Consider the following 27,924-nt stretch of genomic DNA (forward strand, 5'->3'; position numbering starts at 1 on the left):
TCTCTTGGTCATGTCAATTGTAGTTGAAGCCAGTCAAAGTTAGTCGTTTCTCTTGGTCAAAAGTAGCTGTTTTTCAAACCGTTGGGATGGGTTGGTCTCTCTATTTAACTTGCTTCCTTGATTTGATTCTTCATCTTGTCCTGACGATGAACCACACTTGATGGTTCGAAATGTGTCGACAAATGAATTTTGATGTGATTATCGCTGAAAACTTGTCTCAAAAACCCATAACATTGTATTTTTGCCATGTTCTTCTTCTTTTTCTGAGGACCAAGCTTTCCAAATTTTCCCTTTCTTTTTTTTCATTGCAACATATGCTTGATTTTGCTCACCTGCTCTCACTTCAGATTTGGCCTTTAGTCTAGATTCTTCAATCTTGCATAGTGAACATAGATCCTGGAATGGAGTAGCTTCTTTTTTCCGTCAATATTTGAAGCTACCCCACACTTTCAATAGTGCATTTAATACCACTGTAGTCATTTTTTCTATCAGACATGACTTCTCCTAGATCTTGTAGTTGATCTCGTATTTCAGATATCCTCATAAAGTATGAGGCTATTCCATCTTCCCTTGACATCTTTAGCTTGTAGGGTTCTTGCCTTAATGAGATGACTTGTCCAACAGTGCTTACAGAATACAACTCTACTAGCTTGTCATAGATTTATTTTGAAGTTTAGATACATATGGGATGAGGGAATCCTTGATGCATCCTATGAGAATCCTTTGAGCCCTAACTTCCCCTTTCATATACTTGGCAAGAGCTTGAGCATCTTCCTTTCTTGGTTTAGTGATAGATCCTTTGACATGTTCCATAACCTCATTTTCAATGAGATTCAAATTTGTCCTTTTCTTCCATGCAAGATAGTTTGAAGCCCCAACCAATTTGTTGCTTTCCTTGCAAAAAGACATTTTGACAGATTTAGATGTGGACATAAATATACTTACTTGATAGGATGCTCCTTCTCCTTGTTGCTTCCTTGATGTTGATGATGATATAGAGAGTAGAAAACTTCTCCTTGATGAAGGTAGTTTTCTTCAAGAGTGATCCTTGATCCCACAGAGAGTGAGATCTCTTTGGATCCTTTGATGAAGATCAATGATGACTTCTTGGTGATGTCTTCAATGGTAAGGACCTTGATTCATAGATCTCTTCAACTTGTCCTTCTTTTCTTGATGATGATCCAAGACTTCTTTGTAGAATCTTTCTTCGATATATGGTTATAATGCTTCCTTTGTAGATCCCGTCTTAAAGATGATCTTTGATTTGATGCATTCCTCGAGATTTGATCCTTGAGTGTCCCTTGATGACATGCCCTTCCTTGACTTTGTCACCTTAGCTCTGATACCATGTTGAGAAATCTAGGGCATCAATATTAGGTGATGTCTCTTCTTTAGATAACTGCTTGTGAATGCTTTTTACTTTCTTAGATTAGGATCTTCCTTTACTTAGATTATTAGTGTTCTTTTTCATCAAACAACTACCAATGCATAAACCATAAAGAGACAACAGACACATAATATAGGCTATCAGCTAGGGCCAAAACCTCTCCTTCTTGAGAGGAAAAACCGAACAAATTCTTCTTCTTATATAGTTTCCAATTGACGAATACCAATACCAAGACTCTAGACCTTTGATCCACTCCAAGACCAAGACACAAACCTTCCTTGATGAAAACCTTCTTGAAACAAACTTATTGTTCTTTCTTCCTCCTATGGTCGACGCAAGTCAATCTGTCTACACTACTGCAGTTTCAGTTTTATCCACAGATCTGCATCCTCGGCTTCTCTCATACCCTTGCAATTCTCACGTGCGAGTTGTTGGAGGTATGTAAAGATCTCCACTGTGATATAAGCTGATGTAAAGATCTTTTTTCTGGACTTCTTTGCTGATTGAGGAAACCCTACTATAGAAACTTTAATATATGCCACACATGTGAGGAAAAAGTAACCAAAACAGTCCTTGAATAACTCAGATTCTTCTCCTACTTGCACTGGATGAGAGGCTTCTACTTTTGTTTTTCGCACTTTCTGTCGTACTTCAGATGTATGAACGAAATATATGACAAGAATGAAAGTCGATCTGCCTACAAATAGTAGTTTTCCCATGTTAATTAGCCGACATGACTTGGAGACATGGCCGACATGCCTTTTGGAGATTATTTTACTTTTATCTTGCGCTGATTTGAAGGAGAGGTCTTGTGCTTGACTTGGAGGGCTTTTATACTTTAATGACTCATACAAAATGTAACATGCCCAAGAAGGGTCGTTCATACATGACATAGACTCAAATTGACTTTTATGACTAGATGACAAATCCTAAAGGCTCACAATGGGAGTCGTCACTAAAAATAAATTCCTTGCTCATGAAACCCATGAGACAAGCATTACAAGAATTTAATTTTTCTTCTTTTCATCAATTACATAAAATCACAATTACACGTCATTCTAAAGACCGAACCTAGTCACACTTTTCAACACATGCAACACACATTAAACATAGGCGTTCCCGCTCCTCAGCTATAGTTGAGCATGCGGAAAAAACTAAGTACCATGTCTGCATTGAGGAATCCCGGGTCATTGCGAGGATTGATCACTTCCATCATAGTATGTTAAGATAATCCATTGGAATGTAGAAGCAAGTGAATGAAATTAAGTAAGAGTTGGATTCTTGCCCTCTCGTCATGATGATCGTAGGTTCCTTTTTTTTTAATTATATAATATAATAAATTATTTTATTTTGAAATTTATATATATATATATATATATATATATATATATATATATTTGCTTCCCTCTATATCTTAACATATTTTTATAGGGTTTTATTCATTTAATAGCTTTTAATAATAATATTTATGATAATATTGTATAGTATAAATATATAATAATTATTTTCCTTTTAATTGATTATTTACTATAAGATATTAAGATGCATATAATAATATTATTATATTGTTCTTCATTATATTTGATTTATTTTCATAGACCTATATCTTGATTTTTTAATTGATTCCTTTTTCTCCTTTTATTATAATATATGTATTACATAGTGGTCAAACCTATGGTCCCCTTTTATATTTTTAAAATTCTATGTGCTTGATATTATATAATAATATATAATTTTATATTAGTATAATAATAATTTTAAATTATAGTTGGTCTCTTTATTCTCTCTTATTATGTAATAATATAATTTTAATTTAGTCTAATTTCTCTTCCCTTTCTGTATTTTATTTATTATTTTTTTTCCAAATATATGGTTGGTTTTTTGGTTAGTTTCCATAACTAACTAGTTGTTTTTTAATATTTTATTATTAGTTAATATAATGGCCAAATTCTCTGACCCAACATTCATTAAGCAAAAAAATATTTTATTAATCTAACTTTTTATAACGTTCACTTCTGGGACATGATGCTTCTCTGCTATTTATACCTAAGGATAGATCGGTTTTTTCATCTTTGTCCTGAGGATGAACCACATTAGATGGTTCGAAACGTCGACCAACAACTAATGATGTGATTAATTCGAAAGACATTCTCAAAGATTATTATATTATTTAATCCACGACTCCTAAAAATATTTTTCAAGTCTTCATTAATTTCATTTGACCAAATTTATCTTTTTAATAATCTTGAATCGAAAATTCTTTTTTATAAATAATTTGTTATCCTCTAAATATGTTTAGTCATCATAATTAATTTTGATCAACCTCTAAAATAATTTAAATAAAATAATTTATTTCTATCTTTTTTGAATATTTTTACATTTGTCCATGAGTTTACCTTTTCAAATAATTTAAAATGTTCAAGTCAATTTTATTTAATTCTTCGATAATTTATCCCTCTTTTTCCGATAGTCTTTTATTAAAATCAAATATAATCAATGTTTTCTTCAATATTACCTTCCCTATCTGTTATAATTTTTCCTCCTCTAACGGTTATATTTTAACACCATCAATTAAGCTTCAGGTCCCTGAAGATGGGTGAAGGGTTCACCCAAAACGTTGGGTGAACATATGGTCACAACACACAGTTCTCTAGATGTCTTCATCAACAAAAATATAAAATGTGATTATAAGTTGGATAGGTCACAAGTTGACCCCCAAAGATAGCTAGCTCAATAATTAAACATAAAAATAAGCCTCAAGTAGCCCACACGTGTAATGCCAAAATTGCATCCAAGGGTGATGTCATCCTCCAAAAGGTGTGTTTCTCATCAAATTGTGCCATGGATGACTCAAATGGGTGCTCCTCACTCCAAAGGTCACATATCCTTATCAAATGGTGTCCAATCATCAAGTAAAGGCTCCCTCAACAAGGCGTCATCATCAAAATTAGCCCACGTCGTCAATATGAGCCACATCAAGGTAATGTCATGAAGCTAGGGCATGACATCATCTAGACCAATGTACCATCCCCTCCAAAGTGGTATGAAATCATCATAAACATCATGAAATCATTTGAGAGAGAGGACAACGTCCATCAAGAAGGTGTAATGCCAACTTGGGAGTGCCCTAACATCTTTGGGGCACATCGACTCTCTAAGCAATGCCCTATCTTAGATGTGTACTTGTAGTGTTTCAAGTTCTGAGGGAGGAGAGTGTCGTCCACTGTGCTGAATGCATCCCAAGACCAATGTTCTTGAAAAAGTGACGAATGTCCTAGCTTTGGTACCCAATGGAATCAACAAATGGAGCTAAACGTACACTCTGAAGTGTTGGAGAAGCATCACGGAATGCCTTTGTGGATGGAAATTGTACTTGAGAGAAAGAATCTGTTACATACAGAATCAAGTGAGATTAACATCATAGATGCAAGAACCATAAGAATATTGGAGTGGTCCATATTTAATGTAAAAGGTGTTAAAGTAATTTCTTAATTACCAGGAAACAAAAATGGATACGAATTTAGATTCAGATCTCGATACAGATCCACAAGATTTTTGAAAAGACTAAGAGTTGAATACGGTGGGGAAACACCACATACAAAGAATACAATAATATTTTTTTAATTTTAAAAAACATATTCAAAGTTAAAAGTCAAAACTATTCATGAATCACAACATTAGAAATGAAATCATCAGATAACTTATAAATTTGAAGATTGAAATCATGATACACCACACTTTACACAAAAAAGATAACTATAAATACAAAATCAAGTGTCTCATCAATGATCACTCTATTGATATGATGATGTACAATAGGCCTAACTACATGTCCATAAATTGTCCTACATGCTCATCATTTGAATATTTCAACTCATAGCATTATCAACCTATCATCTTCCTTGAAATTTGCCTCAAAATCTAAAAATTCCCATCTACTTACAATGGTAGATGAATACTATACAATATTTGAGACATTCTATAGTCTATGTATCATATTGTTCTAAGAGGACTCTACATCTAGAGTTGGATCAGGATGGGATTAATCTAACAAAATTATTAATGACGCAACTGTTGGAAAATTTCAAAGTTTGGTAGCTTATTATACAATTTTCCTTTAACCTTAATATTTTCTTGTGAACTTAGTTAATCTTCTTCAGTTCTTTAGATAGATATTTTCATCAAAAAAATATCAAGAATAAAACAGGAACGATGGACACAAAAATTAGGCTCTCAACTAGGGCAAAAACCTCTAAGGAGAAAGCTCGAAAAACTCTTCTCTTCTTATAGAACCTGCTTCAATTTGTTGAAAGGTGTAACTAGGTTCGGTCTTCATAATGACATGTAATTATGATTTTATGTAAAGAGATGTAAATAAGAAAAATGAAATTATTATATTGACTTGCTTCATGGGTTTCATGAGCAAGGGATTTTGTTTTTGAGTCAAGACTCCCATTGAGAGTCTTTAGGTTTTATTTGTCATCTAGTCATAAAATATAAGGGTCATTGTCATGTAAATGAAGTCATGTTACACTTTGTAAAAGGTCATCTTGTCTATGTAAGGTATCCTCCAAAGAACTTGTCACCTAACCTCTTCAAGTCGGCCTACAAATGTTGAAGAAGCTGCCAGAACAAGTCGGCCTACATCCAGCTGTCAAGTCGGCCTAAAGACCCAGTGAAGAGGAGTATAAATAGAGGAACTCGACCTCCATTCTAAGCATCAAGTTCGAACTCAATCCAGTGAAGAGAAGTGCAGAAGGAAGTGCGAAAAGGAGGCAGTGAAAAAGGGTTTTCTCTAAAGCTAAAAGGACACTCTTCTAGGGTAACGAAGAAAGAATCTTCTGGGGCAAACGAAGCAGAATCTTCTGGGATAACGAAGTAGGATCTTCTGGGGCAGCGAAGAGATATCTTCTGGGGCAACGAAGAAGTATCTTCTGGGGCAATGAAGAAGGGATCTTCTAGGAGGCAGTGAATAGGACTCTTTTGGGATAGTGAAGGAAGAAATATTTTGGGACAGAGAAGTAGAGACCGAGTTTCTCTAGAAGACCTAGAGACCGAAATTCTCTAGGGTAGTTGTGAAAGTGTAGTATAAGAAATAGAGACCGAGTTTCTCTAGAAGAAACAGAGAAGGAGCAAGAGAAGGAAGAAATAGAAAGACCAGCTTGGTGACAAGGTTCTTGAAGAGGATGCTAGAGTCAATGTCATGGTCTTGGTACTTGCAATTGAAGATCAAGAGAAGAAGAATTTTGATCGGGTTTTCCTCTCAAGAGGTGAGAGGTTTTGGCCCTGGCTGAAGAAGCCTATATACTGTGTCACTTGTCATTATTTATTTTGATAATTGTCTTGATGAAAAGAACACACTAATAAGCTAACAAAGTGAAAGATCATAAGTAAAGAAGAACAAGCATATCACAAGCAATTATCAAGCAAAGAAATTGCTAACCTTAAAAGCCCTAGATTTCTGAACACAATTGAGATACAAAGACACAAACCCTAGACCAAGTTCTTCTCCAAGTACCAAGTCAACCCTCCAACAAATCTTTCCCTGACTCTACACCAACTAGCTTCAAACTGCAACTTCAACCTACTTGCTTCAATACTGCACCTTGTCCTGCAAGTTCGACCTTGTAATTTCGGCCTTGTAGCTGCAACAAACACCCTAATTCAACTCCCTCTCAAGACGTTCCTAGAGCAAGACAACTCCTCTTAAGGTCATTGAGATCAAGATAGGGTATTCTTCTTTCCAGCTACAAGATACTGCACTTTGTTTTCTTGCAACTTCGGCCTCCTTTTGCAGTACTAGAAAACTCTAGAACTTCACATGTGTGAGAGATAGAGAGAAAAAAACAGAAATTTTGCTTCTTCCTAGGTTTCTTCTTGCCTTGTAGAGCTTCGCACTTCCTTCATCCTGCTTCCCAACTACAAATTGAATTCTTCCTTGAGAGATTGAACTTCTTGGATGAGTGAGTGCTAAATGAGGTCAACGTTCGAATCTTGCACGAACCCCCCCAAGCCCCCCTCCCCCCCAAGGATCCAAACTGGGAACCGCGTGCTGTATGGATCCGAAGGGAGACGGGCGGTTCCACAGGGTTCTAATTTTTATTTTTTATTTTTTATTTTTTTCTTTGACTTAAGTTGGGTTGGGGCTTCTTGGAAACTCTTAAGGTGCTTCCTTGATGCTCCTTAGATGCTTTTTGGATGCTCCCTCATGGTGATGTAAAATCATTAATCTAAACATGCCATTCTCCTTTATCTTTCATCTTCATCCTTTTACTTAAATTTTTAACATTACCATGAAATGACTCAGGATGTTTGAGAGTAGTTCTAGCCTTATCAAACTTCATATAGAGAAAATAGAATAATATCCTATTCAAAATTCAACAGACTTAACAATTTTCAGGAATTTAGTATCAATGGGATTGTGGCATTTCATTAGATTATATCATGTATCAGGGTATGTGATTGGCATTTAATCAAGAGTACCAAGCCCTGCATTTACCCTAGCGTTGGTGGTGTTAATTGTTGAACTCCTTTGTAATGTCCTTAGCAAAAAGTTACCTTTCAATCAAGTCAAAATCTTCGATCGAGCATGTTAAGTTTTTCCTACCATATTTTAAGGCTTGGATTAGGTAATTTGATCAAAATTGGGCAATGTTGACTGATATCCCTAGACAATCGAGGTAGAGGCAAAGGCTAGACAAGAGGAGAAGAATCTAGATTCTATATGGTTGATGCTGGAATAATTAATCATTAATGTACGATGGATGCCATATCTATCTTGATTTATGTACAAATATACTTCCTACATTTTGGGGAAATGACGCTTCCACAGATCCACTTCCAAAAAGCGTCTTTGTGTTGTCCCCGCATCATGCAACATTGGGTCGAACTGCTTCTTTTTATTGCCTTTCCAGGGGGTTCTATTCCCTTCTTTAGGCCGACTCTTAACTACTAGGGCCAACTTGTACTATTCGAGTTTCCAGGACTTTCTAGACTCAAAATAAATCATTTTTCTGATTACGTTTTGCCCAGAAGGGTCTTGCAAATATGATGTTTGACTCCACTGACTCATGACAATAATTCCTAAGACCTAACAAACCCTAGAAGCATGAAGAAAATGCTTTTACATAGAAGACCATCAATAATGTGCATGAAACCCATGCTTTAAAATAATATGGTTTTCTTTTCTTCTTTTGTTTGTTACATAGGATACATATTCAAATGAGTACAACAATTATGAAGACCGAAACTAGTTACATTTCCAACACTCCCTCTTAACTAGGGAGGTATTCATAATTGTACAATTAGTACAACATCATTCTCAAATTGAAGAGTTCTCATAAGAAGAATGGGATTGATAAGTCAACTATAAGCATCATCAGTATGACTAACATTGTCTCTAAGGCCTAACTAGACAAGCTCTACTTCATTCAAGAGCATTATGTTGCAAGGATTTATGTGTACAATGTGATACTGCACTACCTCTACAAGGCACATACTACATCTGGATGTTCACAAGGTATGTCCTTTTAGGACTATTCTTATCTTGGATCTCCATTCCTGAGTCCTCAAAGGATATTGGTCCTCTTCGACCACTCTTCTCTTGGATACCTGTCCCATCCTCAAAGTGTGTTGATACCTTTCCTTTCTTGGATTCTATATCCTTAAGGAAACCAAAGATTCTTATCCAATCCTTCACCATTCTCTCTTCATCACCTAAAGAAGGTGATGCACGTGATTTCCAACGTCACTCCTTCTCAATCAGAGGAGACACTTTTGCTCCCTTTCGATTGGGTAATAGATCCTTGCTCTCATTCAAGGAGACACTTTTGCTCCCTCTTAAATCTAGAGGAGATTCCAAACTTCCTTTGTATTTGGGAAGTCAACACCACAAGCCTTGTAAAGTAGAGAAACTTGGCGCACTAGAATCTTTGTGTGTAACTGTATGTGTAAGTGTAATAACTAATTGTATTAATATCAACTGAATGGTGATTACAATCCTTTGTGGCGGTGTGCCTATATAGGCATTGAATGGCCACGAAGGTGAGTGGTCACACCTTTTGACCTTTTGCCCTTTCATAATTAATGGGCCATTTTATTAATTAAATTATTTAATTCATTATTTTAATAATATTATTTAATTAATGTTATTTATGAATATTTTATTCATAACATTGCCACCCCATTTAGAGATGCTTTGCCCTCAAAGCATAACAAGAAGGTTTTCCTCTAGTTGAACATGTTGCTATGGAGTGGCCTCTTTATGTTGATTGTTGAAGTCCTCATGAGTATTTGTACCTTCCATGAAGCCGAGAGCATTAACATCATATAATTTATAATGCCATCCTTGCCAGTTAAACTCCATGAATTGTTCTTCAAGGTTCGTAGCATAGCATCCCAGTTGTATTAACCACTCTGCACCTAGAACTACATCCATTTCTTTGAGTGGTAGGGCAAATAGATCTGTTTGTAGCTTTAGTTTTTGTATTTGGATTGAAACCTTATGGCATTCTCCAATCTCTTTGAACTTTTTCCCAGTAGCGACAAACATGGTTAGGTCCTTGATTGGGCATATGCAAAGATCAGGTTGTTTAGCAAGATCAATGTTTATACAATTGTGAATATTGCCATAATCTACAAGTATATTGACATTTCTGCCCCTTATGAGCCCTTTAGGCTTCAGGGTTTTAGGGTGTATTCTCCTTGTTAGGTTTGTCGGTAGAGTAGTAGGCTTAATGTACTTTCGTCATGGAGACTAGTTTCTCTGCTTCCTAAGGTGTGGTGGAATGTATTTTGTAGTGACTTGTTGTTTTTGACCTTTTGAAGAATTGCTTTCTTCATCTTGATTTTGTTGGACACATGAGATTGCAGCTAATGATGGTTCCTCAGGATTTGAATCTTCATTGTGTGTGACAATGATTTCTTCCTCAGGTTCTTGTACTTCAACTTGCCTTCCATCTACTATTTTATAGTAGCGTAAGGACATGTCTTCACATTTATGTCCGGGTGTCCAATTTTCTCCACACTTGCGACAATTTTTTTTTATTATCCTTGTCTCTAATTCATTACTTGAAGTGTCTGATTTTTTCTCAACTTCATAAGCATACAATTTCTTATTCAGGCATCTGTGGCTTGACGTCCATTTGTCTCCACAATACCTACATTTGTTTGACTACTTTTTACCTGAGTATTGTTGTTGGTCTTTGTCTCCCTTGAATGATGACGTTTTGAACTTATGTTTTTGTTCAATAGGCTTTGCTTCTTCGATAGTTAGAGGTTTTTACAATTTCAATTCTGCATGAATATACTCTTTAAGTCCACTTTTATACATTTGAAGCAGTTGTTCATCAATAAATCCTTTTTGTCTTGTAGCCAATACTTCCCATTTGTGGGTGTATTTGCTTACAAAGCCTTTTTGCTTGAGATGAACAAATTTTTCGTAGACATCATCTTCTTCTTCGTCGTAGAATCCTTTTAGCATGGCATCCACAAATGTCTTCCAATGAAAGGAGCGGGCATCACATTCTCCAAACCACCATAGGAACCAATTATATGCCTCTGCATCCACGAACGTCTTCCATTGAAAGGAGCGGGAATCACATGTTACACAATAACACCTCTATGGTCTTTTCCATCGTATTTTGGGAGCTCCTTTTTAATTCGTTGATATATATATCTTTTTTTTTTTTTTTTTTAATTTTAATTTTATTTTCTGGGAATTTTTTATAGTACTGACTACCTGAGAAGTGTATTTGCAACATTTGCGGAATTTCATGATGCATTTGCGGAATTTCATGATTTGGGAAATGTTCGCTTTTTGGAGTATTGGGACTTTGTGTTGGTACTTGAGTAATTAAAAGATTAAAAAATGAATAAACCCTTCCCATTAACTGGTTCTGCATTCCTAACAACATTCTCTCAATGTTATCTATTTTTTTAATATCACTTGCTAATTCCTCTTGAGTTACAATTATTCTCTTTTGACCTTCTCCTAACTTTGCGTGCTTCTTTTCAATATTGTCGAGGCGACGTCATACTTTATTGAGATATTCTTAATATTTTTTGGTTTCATCATCATTATTCCCCATTTTCACTTCGTTTGTTTCTTGGCGGACCCAATTTTTTTGTTGTTGTTGTGTTTATTTAAATTTTTAAACTAATTAATTGATTATATAATTTATATATATATATATATTATTTTTATTTTTATTTTTGTTGAATTATATAAAAATATATAATTTAGTTTGTATAACTATCGTGTAATAAGGGTCATGTTGTTCAAATTGTGAGTTGAGACCAGTTGAATAAACCACGAGGTCGCCGCCAATGTTGACGGAAAATGTAGCTTGGAAGAAGGTGTCGATGGCATGTCGGAAAACAGACAGGAAACAAATGATTTGGTTTGAGGTAGGGATGTGAGGGTCCCGACAGTGCAGGGAGAAGTAATCGAAGGATGAGTGGGTGTGGCAGAAAGCTGAGAGAGGTGTGATGGCGATACAATTGATCGGGGTTAGATGCTGACGAAGTTTTGTCAGGGTTGCAGATGGGAGATAGCAACACAACACAAGAAAACGGGGTGAACGTGGGGTAGGAAGGATCACAACACAGGTGGACAGGGGAAAAGAAACACAATGGAAAACACAGTCGGGACAAATGAGAGATAGTCAACAACACTGTAAGGAAGACAGATTGTGGATGTAGCGACAATGTACGAAGGGAGGCAACAACGACAGGAATGAGCGGACATGTGCAACGACAATAGAGAATGACGAACACGGTGAACTACAAAATACCACAGGCGTGAAGATCGATTGCTCTGATACCACTGTAAGGTAGAGAAACCTGGTACACAAGAATATTTGTGTAATTGCATGTGTAAGTGTAATAAGTAATGGTATTAATATCACTTAAATGGTGTTTACAATCCTTCATTGCGGTGTGCCTATATATGCATTCACTGGCCAAGAAGGTGAGTGGTCACACCTTTTGACCTTTTGCTCTTTCATAATTAATGGGCCATTTAATTAATTAAAATTTTAATTTATTATTTATATTATTATTTAAGTAATGTTATTTATGAATGGTTTTTTCATAACAAACCTTATAGGCATAGCTTGTCTTCATAAAAGTATCAACTACCAGTTCTTCATAACTGTCTGGCTCCCTCTTTTCTCCGCATCTCTTTCATCGAGCTTGCTTTCTTTCGAGGTGTCATGGAGCCATCTCCACTCATTGTTCTTGTGACAAGATCCAGGTCATCTCTCTTGCTCATCACTTTCATCTTTGACATGAAGGCATTGCATTGAGCCTTTCCAAACTTTAAGCTGATCATAACTACCTTATGAAAGTGATCTCCTTTGACCTTCAGGTTATCTTTTTGATTGACTTTAACTATTGTACTTTTCCTAATTTAGGAAAGAAGACATCTATCACTAGAAGACATAAATCACTACGATGGTTGGTCACTTGGACCAATGATAGATAGGTATAGGACGAGGTTCAGGCTTAGTTGGATCGTTTCTATGGTCCTTAGGAGGAGATAACTATTTTAGGTAAGCTTTCTTCCATGGATGTGAGTGGCTTGGATCATCTCTTAGTTTAGACTTTTATTTCCTTCCACCAATCAATTGGATCAATACCTTTTTTAGTTTACAAATTGAATGTGTCCCATTTAGAGTTGATAGATTTTTGAGCCCTTATTCATATGGTTTGGAACCTCTCCACTCAGGGTTGGGTGCTTAGAGATAGATCCTTTTGTGGGAGGATGTTGTGTGTCATAATATTAAGTTCATGAGAGGTTGGGGTGGGATGATGGCTTGAAAGTGGAGGAAGGAGTAATGGTTGGCTGAATAGAAATTGGTGAGGTTTGTACTTTTCCTTAAAAGAACATTCAAAATGTCACTCTTCAAGAGATATTTTCAAAGTTGGAGGTGGCGGTGCGAGATGAGGATTATTTTTCCATGGTGCTTGGGTTTGCTTGCTCCTTCAGTGGATCTAGGAGTGAGATGAGGGGTCCAAGTTCTATTTTGAATTCTTTAAATGGAAGGTGGCAGTTGATAGGGTGCTTGGTTTGCACAGTATCGATGGTTCTTTGCTATGGAACCTTCTAAAGTTTGAGGTATGTTTAGTTCTCATTTAGAATGTATTATCGCTCCTTATGCTTTGACAAATGGGGCACTCGCTACTTGAGGCGTTTGTTATAGGGTTGCCCCTTGCAAGTTGTCTAATGGATCAAGTCTTTTCAAGGGATGATCTTTTTGTAGCCTTGACCTTTATGTGGAATGGAAAGGTCACAGTGTTGGATGGTTTGTTGCGTGAATTCTACAAGTCCATGCGTGACTCCATCGGTGATAACTTCAATTGTATGGCCTTGGAAGTGGTTGCATTTGATTTCCTTTCATAATATCTTCATTAGGGGTTGAACAACTCATTCCAAAGAATGCATTGAGAGATTCCATTAGGTGTTGGTGGGCTATCACATTGCTTATAGTTGCGTGCAAAATCGTGGCAAAGACATTGGCCCTAAGGATTCCTTCAGTCGCTTGATATGTGGTGCAACAGGAGCAGACTGGTTTTGTGTAAGGGATGTTTATTCTTGATATTGTGGTTTTTGCATGGGAGGCTATGGAGTCTTGTCAGTAGTGCCTTATGTTGAAGATTGACATCAACAAGGTTTATGATCCAATTGATTGGTCTTTCATCTTTGTTGGAATTGGATCTCATTGCATGGCCATTGTGGACACCCTCTTCACCAATGCCTTGACTTTGGCTTCTATCAACGAAGATTTGTCTCCCACTCCCAAAATTGCACTCCAAACTTCCATTCACCATGGGTGTCCTTTGGCTCTTTATTTATATGTTTTGACTCCTAATGTGTTGGGTTATTTTGAGGTGGTTCACATTGTGGGGTAGATTAGGGTGTTTTTCTAGATGGCATAGAAATGGTTAACAACCATTTTACTAATGATTCTCTCCTCTTTGTGCATGCTCATTAGGAATCTATTGATGGGATGCTTTTTTCCCTGCTTTAGGTGTAGTGGTTAGTCCCAACAAAATAGACTTTTGGCATATTGGGGTCATTTTCCCTTGTGAATGGATCCTTGTTGTTTGGTCCTATATCTTTCTCAAAGTCCTTGTGTGGTATATGGGCATACACCTTGGGGTTGGTTTATCATTTGTAGTCATGCAGGATTAGTGTTTACAAAGGCTGTAGAGCAAGTTACATGCTTGACATCGTAAAGATCTCCCCTTTGCAGGGAAGTTGACAATGGTTGGATGCATTCTCTAGGTCTCTCATGTGTATTATGTTTATTGTTGGTAACCCATTTGGACCTAATTTTCTTAGCTTGAGTGGATTTTGAGGGTATGAGTTGGGTGATACTTTGGTCACTTGGGATGGATGTACTATACCCAAGGATGATGAGGGGGGCCTTGGTTTGATTGGTCTTGTATTTCAGGGTAGCATTCTTTGGGCTAAGTGGCTCGTCCGATTCCTTTAAGGTTCCTGCCGTGGCATGCTTTGTTTTTGCGTTGGGTTTTTTTAGTGTAGTGTTTGGGTATGGTTCATGGGATCTTTGGTTTATGTGACATTATTGCTACACACCATTTAGCCCAAGTGATTGGTCTGCTCATCTTCAAGAGCATTTGGTTAACTTGGAAAGCTCTTGTAGTTTAGTTTGGTGGCATTGGGAGGGCCGTTGAGCAAGTTGGGTAGCTTGTAGGCCTATTTGGAGCTTGATGGAGTAGGGCTATTATGTTGAAGAGTTTCCTTACTTAGACATGCATATTGAGTAGGAAGGGCATCTTCTTTTGTGGATATCTATGGGATCTTGGTACTCATTGCTGGAAATAGGTTTGTTGACTTGATCGTGAGTATTGTCTCCTCATGATTGGTGGTATCTCGATTATGAATATGTGAACCCTTATTCTAGAGCTAGTACCAAGATGGCAAGATCCCACAAATCTCTACAAAAGAAGTGAGTAATCACTCTTGGAAGGAGTGATGCCCACATGCTCAGGCGTATGATCTCCTCACTACCAATAGTCTCTCAATTATGAAGTCATAAACCCTTATTTCCAGAGTTTGAGTTGTTTAAGATGAACATTGATATGCCTAGGTTGTTTTAGAATGATTGGGGTAGGATCGTTGGTCATTTTCTTCCCCAATACAACTCTTGTTGTATTTACTTGGCTCTTTATGAGAGATATTCTCTCTATCTCCAGTCATTAATGTGCGTTTTGTATCTAGGGATTTAGAGGAGCATTGGGTTTGTTGTTTTCACAATGTCTTGTCTCTTCCATTGTCTTATAAGCTGATGGTTTTCGGTTTGATGTTGACTATCAAGCATATCTTCTAGGGGTGGCAATTCACTAGGAGTTGTTTTTAGGTTCAACATTTTGTGTTACTTCAGGGCAGGATTCATTGGTGTGCTACCTTGTTTGGTGATGGTTGCTCCCTTGTTTGTGATGCTTTCATTAGGATTTTGCATTGTTAGATCTTGCTTTTTTTCGTTGAAACTTAGGTGCAAGTTTGTTTTTGCCCAAGAGTCTAGATCTTTGTCAATTTTCAGTTCTCTTTGGAGAGATGAAGTTCCCCATCAGCGTTTGGCAAGAACTACGTTGATCAAAGATGTCCAATCTTTGGATCCCTCAGAGTATTTTTCTCATGTTTCTGGTTTAGTAGCTCTCAAGAAAAGGTTATGAAGTACATTGTTTATATCCTTCCGCTTTTTGATTGCAAATATTTTCTATGATATAAAATATATTTTTCAACCAAAGAAAAATATATGCTGTAAAACAGTCTAAAGACAAGGGAAAGGATACATTGAATAGCTAATGCTTTGTTGTGACAAAAGTCAAGGAAAATAATAGCACATGCGTTAATTTTTCTCTTAGGGCTATGTTATTCTTTGCTTTGATAATTGCAATATATCATTTATTCACCCCACAGTAGTTTTGACATTATTACTTTAGATGCAATTTTGTAGAAAGAATAATAATGTAGCAGAAAGAAACATCATAAGAAAAGAATGCGCATAGCGACACCAGGATTGGTCGGAGACCAAGGCAAAACCCCTCAAGGCGGAAATCCTGAAATTTAATTCTTCTTCTTCTATTAGATTTCATCAACTGTTCAACTGAGATACAAAGTATATCCATGGAGGGATTACATCATTACATCATGTCGTTGCCATCTACCATCATGCCACATTACATACAAACTATTAAACATATACATCTGAGTCATGATAGGGGGTGCTGACTATATAGTTACAACTATGATGAAGTCGAAGCCATCACATGTCTGCCAAGAAGAGTATCTGCCTAGACATATAAGTTCTTTCGTAACATACATACATATTGTCTCCCATGAAGAACAATATCATACCATACATACCCTGTCCAATCTGCCATGAATATCAATGTCATATAGCCATACCATATATATTGTCTGCCACGAAGAACTATGTCATACAACCATACCATTCATACATATTGTCTGCCATGAACCATGTCATATAGCCATACCATATCTATTGTCTGCCATGAAGAACTATGTCATACAGGCATACCATTCATACATATTGGCTGCCATGAACTATGCCATATAGCCATGCCATATATATGTTCTGCCATGAAGAACTATGTAATGCAGAGTAATACTAACTATACTATAGAAGTCGAGATCAACTGAACTGTAAAGTGCCGAGACCAACTGTACAACAACGATGTATATACCAACCATAATGTCTCACCAAAACAGTGTCATCGAGATCATATTATTGAGAGACAAAACCATGTGTGTGTGTATATATATATATATATATATATATATAAATTGTCCTGTATCTAGAAACAGATTTGAGACCTGCGTCCATATGCCACAACCAATACTTATGTATATAAGCTGTGCCGAGGCTGATGATGTGACAATACGATTCAATTCCATTACAAGGTGGCCATTGTGAAAGCGATGCCAGGAGTGGTGACATAAGCGATGCCAACAAAAAAATAGAGATACGATGCCATACAGTGAATGTGATGCCATGTAGAGATCATGTCGTAATGCGAAAGTAGTGTCACACCAAGAGTGAAGATTTTGAGTCCTCATATTAAGAGCGAAGGTAATGTGAGTCCATATGAACAAAACGAGCGAAGATGTAAAGATGAAGACAAACACAAAATTCAAGCTTCAACTTGGAATCACAACAAGGTGCCCAACTCAACCCTCTATCCAATAGGCGAGATCAACTTACCTCAAGGGCAAGGATCACTCTGAGGATCGAAGAAAAAGTGAGTCACAAGACCGTGCCGCACTCACCAAAAATGATAGAAGCAAGTCCTCAAGTCTAGGGGTAGAGCTCCTACCAGGCTTGATCCTTAGTGATCAAGCTATCATGCATCGTAGTCATAAGGAGTACAACAGTACACGATGAGTCCATATGTAGTGCTATGGTCCCTAACCACTTTTCCCAACTCATTGGCCAAATGAGAGGTACTTCCCAAGAGTCCCAGACTGCAAGGGTAGGATGTATGCTGGGGCATCCACAGGAGAAGGTGAACCACTCATCCTTCTCATATGCCATAGGAGAAGGTGAAACACTCATCCTATGCATATATCATCAACCATAGGGTGTCATAAGGGAAGGTTAAACACTCACCCTGTACACAACGTACTTATAGGGGAAGGTGAACCACTCACCCTATGGTCGCACATAACTCCAAGAAATACCCCAAGCCCCCAAGAGTTTCCTAGAGCTCAATGTCCAACTCAAGCGGGACCCTCGTGGGGGGGGGGGTGGGGCCTTTCCACGACTCCAAGTCTCTCTAGGAAGGCTAAGAACGTGGCCTTCCCCAAGGGCTTTGTGAGAGTGTCAACAACCTGTTCATCAATCTTGATATGTTGGAGCATTATTGCTCCTCGTTGTACCATATTCTAGTAAAGTGGTACCTAATATCAATATGCTTGGAGCGGTCGTGGAACACGAGATTGTCACGATAAATAGCGGTGGCATCCAACACATGGTCAAATAACTCATTGAAGAACTTCCTTAACCAAATAGCTTCATAACAGGCCATACTAGCTGCAATTTATTCGACCTCAGCGATGCTTAGAGCAACTAATTTATGCTTCCTACTTATCCAAGAAATTGAAGCAAATCCCAAAGAGAAGCAACATCCTGATGTGCTCTTTCTATCCAACACACTGCCAGCCCAGTTTGCATCAGAATATCCATGTAGCCTCGAATTCCTGACAATGGTCTTCAATCCTAGGTTGATAGGACTTTGAAGATATCTTAGAAGATTTTTGCAACAACCCAATGTATATGATGAGGCTCAGTGTCAATACAAATCCCTGAAAAATGATGTTGCCTTGTGTAGAACTTAGAGAAGTAGTCCTTTTTTTTCCTTGTACCAACTTATAGGTTCAGATTGATATTGCTTCCAGGCTTCACTAGGTAATTGTCAATGCAGACATGCCAGGCTCAAGGAACTTGTTATACCTGTTGGTTAATTTCTCGTCACAAGATAAATGTAATCCAACTTATCGTGATTATGACAGAACACTTCTATATGAGAGGTGAATCCTGAGACCGAACCAATCAGTAGAGTACTGTTAGCACATAAAATTAATTATCAAAGAGATATCTTTTAACAACGTTAGATGTTCATTAAGTCATGTCTAGAAGACTTTTTTCGTTCTACAATTTCTAATTATCCATCATAAATAAATAGTTCAGATCTCATCAAGGGTCTCTCCCTCTGAATGGAAAGCCTCTTTAATGACAATTAATCATGACATCAACCTATCTGTCATGCATCAACAAAACTGTTAGATCACAAAGAAAAACTATATTAGGTTTTCATATCATTGTCGTGACAATTCTTTATCAACTACTCAATTGCATAAGTGATCACTCAGTCACCAAGGGTTAGTGTTATGATATTAAGACCAAGCATCCACAATGTCAAGTCATCCAAGTAGTAGGAACTTATCAAAGCCTTATCAAGGTGAATCAAAGAGAGTCATTTGATCTTGAGCATTAATCTTAGAACCACACTATTTATCATCATAGGTATTATCAACAATATCGAAGTTAGCATATATCTTGATACTATAGAATGCACTACCACAAATCAATGTTGCACAAAAATATGAATCTAGACTTTACTGAGGGTGAGATTCTTGTCATACCTCAAGGCTTGTCATGATATTATAGCTAAATCGTAACATAATTGTACAGACCTTATAATATTCAATTACCTTTGTAGCACATATATGTCATTATCAGGTTCCTTCTTTAGTATCTTCTTTTTTGCAACGACCCATCGCTTTCTATATGGGCCCCTAAACGATTTTTGAAAAGATCAACTTATCACATCTTCAACAAGAAGTTAGAAGTGTTAAAATATTTAAATTTGCAGGAAGGTTAAGCAATGATAAATTTAAACAAGAGCATAATCATAAAGAAATAAGTCTAGAAGGAACTTATCTCTAACGAGGGTTGAAGGAGGTTGTCATCTCCCTCCAAATCATGTCACCAAGAGCCTTGAGAAGAAACACAATCATTCACAAAATCACTATTCCCTACTTAATCATGTAGTACCACAGATCATCAATCATATATAACAGATATTGTCAAAGGAGGGGATGCCTCAACTGCCAGCAGCCAAATCAAACATACTGTCTTCTAAAGTGAATCTAGGGTTACGCTGAACCTATCACGATCTTGCTAGTGTTTCAAGATGTCAAGTCTTCATCATATCAGGCCATACTTCTTCCAAGGGTTTCTTCCAAACCCTAACCGCATGCTATCCACCAAACCCTAATTCTTCTTGCTGTAATAAGGGTGTCTAGGGTTTCCTTCAAACCCTAATATTCTTTTAGGTCTCTTACATGATTGGTGGTTTGAATGGCTTTTCTTCAGCCCAACTCTGAAATCATGCTAATTTTTCTCTCAAGGCTATATTGCCTTTGCTTTGATAATTGCATTACATCATTTATTCACCCCACAATAGTTTTGACATTATTAATTTAGATGCAATTATGTAGAAAGAACAATAATGCAACAAAAAGAAACATCAGAAGAAAAGCATGCAAGTAGAGACATCAGGATTGGTCAGAGACCAGGGCAAAACCCATCAAGGGGGAAAACCCAAAATTCAACTCCTTTTCTTCTATTAGATTTCATCAACTATTCAAATGAGGTACAAAGTATATCCATGGGGAGATTACATCATTACATCATGTCATCAAAGTCAACATCATGTCACTGCCATCTTCCATCATGCCACATTACATACAAACTGTTGAGCATACACATCTGAGTCATGATAGGGGGTGCTGACCAATATCAAGTTACAACTATGATGAAGTTGAAGCCATCACATATCTGGCAAGAAGACTATCTACCTAGACATATAAGATACGCCTGCGATAACATACATACATATTGTCTGCCATGAAGAACAATAATATTCCATACATACCTTGTCCAATCTGCCATGAATATCAATGTCATATAGCCATACCATATATATTGCCTACCAGGGAAAACTATGTCATACAACCATACCATTCATACATATTGTCTGCCATGAACTATGTCATATAGTCATACCATTCATATATATTGTCTGCCTTGAAGAACTGTGTCATACATATTGTCTGCCATGAACTATGTCATATAGCCATACCATATAAATTGTCCTCCATGAAGAACTATGTAATGCAGAGTAATACTAACTATACTGTAGAAGTCGAGATCAACTGAACTGTAAAGTGTCGAGACCAACTGTACAACAATGATGTATATACCAACCATAATGTCTTATCAAAACAATGTCGTCGAAATCATATTGTTGAGAGATGAAACCACATGTATATATGTATATATATATATATATATATATATATATATATTTTCCTGTATCTAGAAATAGAACTGAGACCGATGTCCATATGCCACAACCAAGACTTATGTGTATAAGCTGTGCCGAGATTGATAAAGTGACTATGATTCAATACCATTAGAAGATGCCCATTGTGAAAGCGGTGCGAGGAGTGATGACATAATGTGATTCCAACAAAAAAATAAAGATACGATGCCATACAGTGAATGCGATGCCATGTAGAGATCATGCCATAATGCGAAAGTAGTGTCACACCAAGAGCGAAGATAATGTGAGTGCATATGAACAAAACGAGCGAAGATGTAAAGATGAAGATTAACACAGAATTCGAGATTCAACTCAGAGCCATCCGAATGTGACTTGTGCGGATATATCTAACTTGATCGATGATTTGAGCAAAGGAGGAGAGACATCCTTTTATGATTATCTCGATGAGAAAAAATAAGAAGATGACTTCGAAAGATTGGAGGGAATCTCAATTTAAATTTCGATCCAAATATTTTTCTTTCTTAAATTTAATTGTCCAGATAAATATATTAACCTTTATTAAATATTATTATTATTATTTTGTTTCTTTGGGGCAATATGCTTTTTATTTGGGGCATATGAGAATTCGTCCCGTAGATGCCAAATTTTAACACTCCCTCTCAGCGAGGGAGGAATTTCCATCGACAACAAATGTCTTAAGCAAGTGACCATAATAGGATCTCATCTCGGATGCTATGTTTCGATAGCTGTATCATCATTACATCTCATCTCATGTGCAATCAAAGTTAGGGGAGATCAATCCATAACCCCTACTATTCTCAAAGTCAAATCACATGACCTCCATCTCAGCTATATCAACAAGGAATCCATCTTGACACATCTTGATTCACTTTCCTTTGACCATTAGATGAACAATCTCGATCTAATAGAAGAACAAGAAGAATCATCATAGGGAAGTTCATCTCAACCCATATCATCATCATAGGGAAGCATTCGTCTTCCATCCTACATCCAATAATAAATAGAATCATCATCATCATCTCGTCATATCTCATCTCAACTCATCTCCATATGTCGAACAATATCGAATTTGAAGAATGTAAAATTAGAGAGGGGCCGAACTCAACTTACAACATCGGAGAGTTCAACTCAATCCGGAACAACATTAGGGAGCCCAAATCAACCTAGAGTCACAATAGGGACCCCAACTCAACCCTCTATCCAATAGGAAGATCAACTTACCACAAGGGCAAGGATATGTTATGAATATAATTCATATAAAAATAATAAATATAAATATAAATATAATAATAAAAAATAATAATTAATTAACTAATGGTTCATTAGTTAGTAATGAAGAAGCATGTCTTAGAGACATGACCATTCATGAAAGGGCACTTGCATAGGGTATATAAGCAGGCCCTCATTCTCATTTGTAATCATCTCATATCCCATATCTCATATCTTACATCAATTCAGTATACAATAATCAATATATAGTTACATGTCTTGCAATGGACATTTATGTCTTTGAAGTGTTTTAAAGATTAACGCTGTGTATACGACTTTTGGTTGTTACATTGGTATCAGAGTTGTTCGATCCTCTGGACGCTCACCGCTGAAGAGAACCAGTTTGATTTGGCCTTTGGCCATTAATCCTTTGTCAACTTTGTTGTCATCACAATTGAAGTGTTTTGCTACACAAAGTTGGAGTTTCTCTGTTTCAGTTTCGTCATTCAGGGCTTTGGCCATTAAAAAAAAAGAAAAAGAAAAGAGAAAAGAAAAAAAAGTTGATCCGGATTTAAACAGGAACGCAAAAAATACAGAGATAACCACATACACAAAGATGCAACGGAATGGAAACTTCTTTTCATTAATGTAAAATATTGAAATATGCTTACAAACAGAAATGGAAATAAACCAGCTAGGGCGTTGGTAGCTTATCTTTGAGAAGAGATGTGGCGGCTACATGCCTCTAAACTGTGTTACAATGAGGCTCGAAGGCCTATTTATTGTTGAGAAACAATGGAAAACCCTAAACATCCAAAAACCTAACGCTAGAAGATGAAACGCCAAACTGTGGGCCCCGTTTGGGTAAATTAGTACATCAACTTCCTAGGGTCGTAACTTTGGCATATGATCACTGCTTGACACGCACAATATCTTGTTAGAAAGATCTATCCGAGAACTACAACTTTGGGAAGAGCAACATCGGTCCATGGACCCATGTCGCTCCCAATTTTCCCAAAAAACATCATTTAGGGCCTCAAAACGACTCTGGAAGTTCATGACCCTAAAAATTGCTAAAAATAGTAAACTGTGCTACAATTAAGGAAACTAAAAAGCTGAAAGAAACAATGGTGGGGTTCCAAGTGGACTTGGCGGGTGGCCACCAATATCCACTTGGATCAAAAGTACATATAAAGATTAAAAAAAAGATTTAAAGAAAAATATCATGCTTTAATGCGAAAGTAGTGTCACACCAGGAGCGAAGACTCTGAGTCCTCATATCAAGAGCGAAGGTAATGTGAGTCCATATGAATAGACCAAGCAATGATGTAAAGATGAAGACAAACACAAAATTCGAGCTTCAACCCAGAGCCATTCGAATGTTACTTGTGTGAATATATCTAACTTGATTGATGATCTGAGCAAATGAGGAGAGACATCCTTTTATGATTGTCTCGATGAGAAAAGATAAGAAGCCGACTTCGAAAGATTGGAGGGAATCTCAAAACATGAAATTTAAATTTCGATCCAAATATTTTTCCTTCTTAAATTTAATTGCCCAAATAATATATTAACCTTTATTAAATATTATTATTTTTTGTTTCTTTGGGGCAATAGGCTTGTTATTTGGGGCATATGGGAATTCGTCCCATATCTGCCTAATTTTAACATGTCTTTTTGAGGATTATACTAGTGATGATCGAAGTTGCACGAAACGGGGAAATGGGTACGAGTTTCCGAAACGGGTACGGGTACGAAATGTGACCTGCCCAAATTTTGGAAACGGGGAAACACAATATATATATATATATATATATATATATATATATATATAGGACATTTAAGAAATAATGTGCAATCATAAAGCATATATGATACATTATAATTTATTACATTATGATTAAATTGTCAATTGTCAATGCATAAACTATAAGTTTCTAAATTTACATCACATTTACTCATGAATGATCACATAATGAAAATAGCAATATCCAAAATCAGCCACAAGAAATTTCTAATTTCTTGTCTCGTGCTTGATTGGGAGTCTTCTCCTACATAGTCGAACAACCTTAGTGCTCCTGATTAAATACAAGTTCCATACCCTAGTACCCTACGTGCTTTTGATTATTGGGAGCCTCCCTTGCATAGAGGGGTTGGTTCTCTTGATTAAATACAAGTTCCATACCCTAGTACATTATAAAATCCAATGGAAACATTGCAATCCCCCCAATCCTGAAATCCTGAAAAACAGATAAATCTGCTGGATTTTGAGTGAGATCTAAAATTCTACTTTCTCCATATGAAATCCAATGAGGGCGAAACCACTCTAAAATTCTACTTTCTCCTTTATTTTTCATTTTCATCATACTTTTACTTTAAGAATTTAACATTACCATGACCTGCATATCAACACTAGGGCCATGGGCTGCCTCACTAAAAAAAATCCTTTTTTTTTTATAACTTGAGAGGCATCTAGAAGCATCCATAAGATATTTTAGTTGCCCAATAAAAAATTAGAAGCCAAAAAATAAAAAAAAAATACAAGAAAAAATCAAGTTAGAAGAGGAAACTCCGCCGTACGGCCTGGAAACTCGTTTCCGGCCGTACTGGCCATGTTTCCTCCTCAAGAAACGGGCCAGTACGGCCGGAAACGAGTTTCCAGGCCATATGGTATGAGTTTCCTCGTTTCTGTTTCTTTTCCGGCTAGAAACGGACCCTTCTCCAACGTTTCCTGCAACTTAGGTGATGATTTGTTAGTATTTAAACTATTATTAATATTGCAGCAATCACTATGATCAATACTATTTGAAAATTATTATGGTACATTGCGTCTATCTCTCTGTGATTCTGCTCAGAAAAAAATGTATGCTTCTTTTATCCAGTTCATGATTTATATGCTACTTGGGCTGACATTATGCAGTTATCATTTGATGAACTGTTTTAAGATACACTGTAAAGGGCAGTGATATTATTCTACTGTATATATAAATTTGATTCAGAAGATGATCTTTTTGGCATATTGTATAGTTATTACATTTTGTCACTCTCTAAACTTTACTTCCTTTATCTCCAGTTGTTTAACTGGCTTACTACTCCTAGGCTGCGAAAAGGGGCTCTTAATGTCATTTTGGTATATTTTAGTGTTTAAGTATCGTTGTATTTGTTTTTTTTTGTGTGTATTCTATTCACCTATTGTGTTTCCATGGGAAACCGACGAGGCAGTTCCCCTCATTCTGAGGATGGTACCATAGTAAACAGCATATTGTAGAAGCTTGAAGCTTTGTGATGCCACTTACTAGAATAGAACCTGGGTGGGGAGGATCATGCTTGATCAGACAACAACTTGGGCTAAACCCAGTTGACTGTCATTTTTTAAATTTGCAGATATATTTCTACACTCTATGCTTAGATTTTGAGTTCCATCTTTCCTCAAGAAGTAATTCTCATTGTGTTGCATTATGAATGTTTGCCTTGCAGAATAGACTGAATATAACAAAAACAGTGCGCAAGTTTCCTATAAGTCCTGATATGAAGTTAGCTGGTCCCGAATTCCACCCAGGACCTATTCCAGGTCTTTCAAACCATGGAGAGCATGAGAATGAAAGTGACGAGGAGCTTGGTGGAGGAGCTGTCAATATGAATGCTAAGAACTTTGATAAATATGCCCATGAGTATGTGTAGTTTTGATCTGACTATCCCAATTATCTTTCTGGCATGCTGTTTTTAATGATCAAAGAATGTTAAAATTTTTCATCTAGTATCCCTTTTTCTGTCTTTTGTTGAAGTTATTTAAATGGGGGTTAAGTTTTGGTGAATATCATGGTAGCATAGATATTTAACAGTTGGGATTTGGCAGTCGTAGATGATAGATCCTTAAAGGAAAAATCCTAGAAGAGCCAAGAGGTCCATTATTAATTTCTGGTTTGAAATCAGGTAGTTGACTTCTAGTATTGGTTTATTTGTTCATTTTTATGTTAAGTCCGTGAAACAAGTTATTAATTTGTTGTTACCTCGTTTGGGTACAGGTTTTGATATGACATTCAACTTTAGAGCAGTATTAGGTCCAAATGAGAAAATGATGCATGGTATATGCAGCATTGTTTTATGGGTCAGAAATGTGAAAGTTGGTAGATTTTGCTGAAGTTATGATTCTATGAATGTGCTTACTGTTGAGCTTGGATGGGAAAATTTAACTGCTGAGAAAGCATTAGATACATGGGCTAGCAGGTTAATATTCACACAGAAAATGTTGTCCTTAATCCTTATTGATCTTGCCACTATATGAATTGAAGTACTGTACTTTCGCACCTCAATGCTCTAGTATATGCCACTCGTTCAACTACTTGGAACCCTTGGGGCTTGGATGCATATCGATAATCTGTTATGCCTATGTTTTTCTTTTTCCAGAAAATGCTGCATTTATTACAGTATAAATCAAAATACATGTACTTCAAAGATTCTACATCCAGGGTCCAAAGATCAGCCAGAGAAGAGTGTTAAAATCTCTTTTCCGACCCTAGGGAGATTACTTATGATCTTTAAGCTAAATTACTTAAATTTAAAACTGAAATTTCAGATCATAGAATAATTATGCTGGCTGGAAATTTAACTAGATAATAAACAGTGGTTGCAATAAAATAATTTTCCAAATACATAGCAAATTTTCTTCCCTTCAAAATCAATTTTTCATTAACAGGATTCCAAACTTATAATGGCCTCCCACACTGAAAACTGAAAACGGGCATCTCTAGCGGCCACCATCCTGTCTGTTAAAGCACCAGGGGAAGATATTTTGAAAATGCAAATGAAAGATATCTTTAACATTAGAAGGATCTTTAGCAAGATAACTGTGATCTGTACTTGAACCAAGCACCCTATCTTCAACCATCTTCCTCTTTAGGATGTCAAAATAGAACTTGGAGTCCTCATTTCCTCTCTTGAATCCATTGAAGATGGGAGAATACCCAAGCACCACTAGCAATATAGTTATCTTCTTTGTGAGCAGCCATGTCCAACTTTCCATCCTCTACTTGAAAAGTAACATTATGAAGATCCTCTTCGAAAATGATGCAAACCTCCTCAAGTCGTTGCCAAGCCATCCTGGACTCCTTTCCCTTCGTCGGAGCTATAATCCTACCCTACTTCTCATAAATTTAATGGTACATTACACTACAACCTCCCACCAAACGATGCACCCCTATTGGCCCATGGACCTAAGTGAGAGATTCCAACTAATAGGGCTTGAAAGTCCTTTGGATCCAAGTGGGACATGTTATAGGAAAATCTAGCACCTTGTGCAAAGCCTCACTAAATAACATAGATAATCAGCAACAATGGGAGTGTCGCCACTGTCACCTTAGCAACTACTATGCTCATTTTAGCGATGGACACACTCCAACACAAGG

The 27,924-nt window shown here is 36.7% G+C and overlaps 1 protein-coding gene across 1 annotated transcript in view; it reads left to right on the top strand.

Annotated features, from left to right (window-relative positions):
- The window catches only part of LOC149216054 (protein disulfide isomerase-like 5-4), a 206,436-nt gene that overhangs the window by 78,786 nt on the left and 99,726 nt on the right, over positions 1-27,924 (top strand). The window contains exon 5 of the mRNA XM_089392687.1: positions 25,997-26,190. Coding sequence (XP_089248813.1) covers positions 25,997-26,190 — 194 coding nt within the window. The remainder of the gene's footprint in view (positions 1-25,996; positions 26,191-27,924) is intronic.

This window comes from Pinus tabuliformis, chromosome 1_1, assembly GCF_031772625.1.
Source record: "Pinus tabuliformis cultivar Carrire ecotype Pingquan chromosome 1_1, CPIR1, whole genome shotgun sequence".
NCBI classification, from domain to species: domain Eukaryota; kingdom Viridiplantae; phylum Streptophyta; class Pinopsida; order Pinales; family Pinaceae; genus Pinus; species Pinus tabuliformis.